At 52.4% G+C, this 3,663-nt stretch overlaps 1 protein-coding gene across 2 annotated transcripts in view; it reads right to left on the bottom strand.

Annotated features, from left to right (window-relative positions):
* Positions 1-3,657, bottom strand: part of FKBP8 (FKBP prolyl isomerase 8) — a 10,370-nt gene extending 6,713 nt beyond the window's left edge. For both annotated transcript variants that reach the window (XM_017879428.1, XM_017879429.1), the window contains exons 1-2: positions 3,596-3,657; positions 2,387-2,703 (exon numbers count right to left, since the gene is read on the bottom strand). In XM_017879428.1, the coding sequence (XP_017734917.1) occupies positions 2,387-2,678 (292 nt within the window). In that variant the 5' untranslated portion in view covers positions 2,679-2,703; positions 3,596-3,657. The remainder of the gene's footprint in view (positions 1-2,386; positions 2,704-3,595) is intronic.
* Positions 3,658-3,663: the final 6 nt, after the last annotated feature.

Here is a 3,663-nt window from a genome sequence, read left to right as displayed (position 1 = left end):
TTTTTTTTTTTTTTTAAGAAAACTAAGGCTGGCCGGGTTTCCAGCTATTTGAGAGGCCAGTGTGGGAGAATCACAAGTTCAGGCCAGCGTCTGTTCAAAATGGCAAGAACCCAGTCTCGGCCGGGGATGGTGGCTCACGCCTGTAATTCCAGCACTTTGGGAGGCCGAGGCGGGCGGATCACGAGGTCAGGAGATCGAGACCATCCTGACTAACATAGTGAACCCCCGCCTCTACTAAAAATACAAAAAATTAGCGGGGCGTAGTGGCGGGTGCCTGTAGTCCCAGCTACTCGGGAGGCTGAGGCAGGAGAATGGCATGAACCCAGGAGGCGGAGCTTGCAGTGAGCCCAGATCGCGCCACTGCACTCCAGCCTGGGCGACAGGGCGAGACTCCGTCTCAAAAAAAAAAAAAAAAAAAAACCCAGTCTCCCCACCCTCAGGCTGAAATCCTAGCCCTGAGATGTTTGGGCCTCAGTTTACCCAGCCATGAAATGAGGTACTCATGGGGCTCTTGGTTAGGAGAGCCCCTGTGATACCGTGTCTCCACCACAGCACCAAGTGGGATGAATTTAGAAGTTAAGCAATGGCCAGGCATGGTGGCTCGTGCCTGTAATCCCAGTATTTTGGCAGGCCAAAGCGGGTGGATCACCTGAGGTCAGGAGTTCGAGATCAACCTGACCAACATGGCAAAACCCTGTCTCTACTGAAAATACAAAAATTAGCTGGTGGTAGTGGCTGCCTGTAATCCCAGCTACTGGGGAGGCTGAGACATGAGAATAGCTTGAACCCAGGAGGTGGAGGTTGCAGTGAGCCGAGATCACATCATCACATCACTGCACTTCAGCCTGGGTGACAGAGCAAGACTGTGTCTCAAAAAAAAAAAGAAGTTAAGCAAAGGCCAGGTGCAATGACTCACATTTACCCAGCCATGAAATGAGGTGCTTATGGGGCTCTTGGTTAGCAGAAGCCCTGTGACACTGTGTCTCCACCACAGCACCAAGTGGGATGAATTTAGAACTTAAGCAAAGGCCAGGCATAGTGGCTCATGCCTGTAATCCCAGAACTTTGGGAGGCTGAGGTGAGAGGACTGTTTCAACCCAGGAGTTTGAGACCAGCCTGGGCAACATGGTGAGAACCCATCTCTACAAAAAGTAAAAAATGACCAGGCATGGTGGCTCACATCTGTAATCCCAGCACTTTGGAAGGCTGAGGCAGGAGGATCACATGAGGTCAGGAGTTTGAGACCAGCCCGGCCAACATGGTGAGACCCTGTCTCCACTAAAAATACAAAAATTAGGGGCCAGGCGTAATTTAGTGGCTCACACCTGTAATCCCAGTACTTTGGGAGGCTGAGGCAGGTGGATCACCTGAGGTCAGGAGTTCAAGACCAGCCTGGCCAACGTGGTAAAACCCCGTCTCTCCTAAAAATACAAAAATCAGCCGGGCATGGTGGCGGACACCTGCAATCCCACCTACTCAGGAGGCTGAGGCAGGAGAATTGCTTGAATCTGGGAGGTGGAGGTTGCAGTGAACTGAGATCGCACCACTGCATTCCAGCCTAGGCGACAGAGTGAGACTCTGTCTCAAAAAAAAAAAAAGTAGTAAGATTTTTATCAGTACTGGTGGTGACATTGAGTAATATTTCTGTTTCATCAGTGTCAATATGATTAGGTACTATTACTATAGTATTGTTAGTACAATCGATAGTGGTATTGATATCTTATTATTTGCATGGGCACCAGCATTATTTGGTATATTAGATATCAGTACTATACTAGCAGCAAGACGTATTCCACAGAATACTAACATTTCTCTTGTTTTCAGTTGCTGTGATAGAGTATGTTGGGGGGAACATGTGTGGGCTCACCTAGTTTTCTTCTTTAGGATTTGTCGGAGCATTTACAATACTATGACTACTGTGAACCAACCAGAAGGCTGAACAAAATAACATTCCTCCGATCTACTTGACCCCAGGACAGACTTTTGGTTCTGGAAGTGGGGTCTTGCTGTGTTGCCCAGGCTGGCGTGCACTCAGGACACATTTTTCAGAGCCCAAACATGTGTCAGACAAACGCCAAAAAAAGATACAGTGATGGGGTTAGGAGCTGCCAGCGCCCGGCGTGCTGGCTGTGTGACTCTGGGCAGGGGACTCACCCTCTCTGAGCCACTGTCACCAGATCTGGGAAACAGGGACACAGTACATTGTGCATGTGTGTGAGTCAATGAATGGGGTACATCAACGTGAAGCATCTCCAGTAGTTGCCTCTGGCTGGTGATCATGGTGGTGACCATGTGACTTCCAACCCTCACAGCACAGATGGGGAAATGAGGCTCGGGGACAAGAGGGCCAGGGCCAAGGTCACCCCGATCCACCCTTGCTCCTTACCCAGAATGTCCAGCCACTCTTCTGGGGCCGGGGCTGGGGCGGGCTCTGGCTCCATGGCAGCGAGGAACTCTCGGGCCAGGGCCCCAGGCTGCTCAGCCTCCTCCACCGGGGGTTGTCCCATGTCCTCCAGTGGTGGCAGCTCACTCAGGTCATCCTCCTCCTCCTCTTCCTCCTCCTCTTCCTCCTCACCCTCTGCATCCTCAACCCCATCCAGCACCTCGAAGTCCTCGAGTGGTGGGACCCCGGCGGGCAGCGGGGCAGAGGGCTCAGAGGGTTCAGCACACGATGCCATGCTGCTGGGGGGACGGGAATTGGCCCTGGAAGTGGGGGGCAGAGATGTGGGTCAGAATCCTACACAGCCCCTCAAAGACTCCATTGTACCTATTCCCCACACTGCCGATCACTTTCTGTGTAACTCAAGGGCTCCAGGCCTCAGTTTCCTCATCTATACAGTGGGTATAATAACAACCCCACCTTGTTGGGAGAAATTAACCCACGCATCAAGCCCTTGGCATCAGGCTCAAATAGTGTTAGCCATTCTTAGAGCTAATTATTATTTAATGTTTACAAACACTCAAGGAAGTAGGGAAGATTCCCCCCAACATTTTACAGAACAGGAAACAAGCCAGAGGGGCAAAGCCATTTGCCCAAGGTCACAGAGAAAGCCAAAGGCCAAAGGAGGATTTGAACCTGGGGCTTCAGGCCCTGTGGCTTTGCCTGATTCTATGCTAAGCGAGGGGTGCTGGGATTTTTGTGGAGAGGACAGCCTCTGAGGCCTTAGGGAAGCCATTTTTAGAGCCTCTAGGGCCACTGGGGGAATTGAATCTTTTACCAGGGCCTCCCACCTCCAGCCTCTTCTCCAAAGGGGAGACCCTTCCCAAAAGCACCAACCGTAACCACCCAGAAACCCCAAGCATTTTTTCCTTTCACACCCTGAATCTAACACTATCCCCCACAACCCCAACATCAGGGACCCTGGCCCAAACCCTTCTTTAGGAGACCATCCTCCTCTCATCAGGCCTCGGTCCCACCCCCTCAAAGCAGCCTCCTTTTCAGAAGTGGCGGAGGTCCCACCACAGTTCACAAGCCTCTTCCTTGCCCCAGGCCTCCTGAACCAACAACCAATCCCTCCGTCCCCCAGGCCCCAAGCTCAGAAGAGTGTGGCACAGCCATCAAACCAGCCCGCCGCATCCCCTCCCCAGCCCTCACCTGCCTGGGCTCGGGGCCCCACTTTCTGAGACCCTCCCAGCCCCACCCCATAATTCCCCGCGCCCGCA

Source organism: Rhinopithecus bieti, unplaced genomic scaffold, assembly GCF_001698545.2.
Source record: "Rhinopithecus bieti isolate Rb0 unplaced genomic scaffold, ASM169854v2 scaffold_9899, whole genome shotgun sequence".
Lineage (NCBI taxonomy): Eukaryota > Metazoa > Chordata > Mammalia > Primates > Cercopithecidae > Rhinopithecus > Rhinopithecus bieti.
This window is presented reverse-complemented; position numbering and strand designations above follow the sequence as displayed.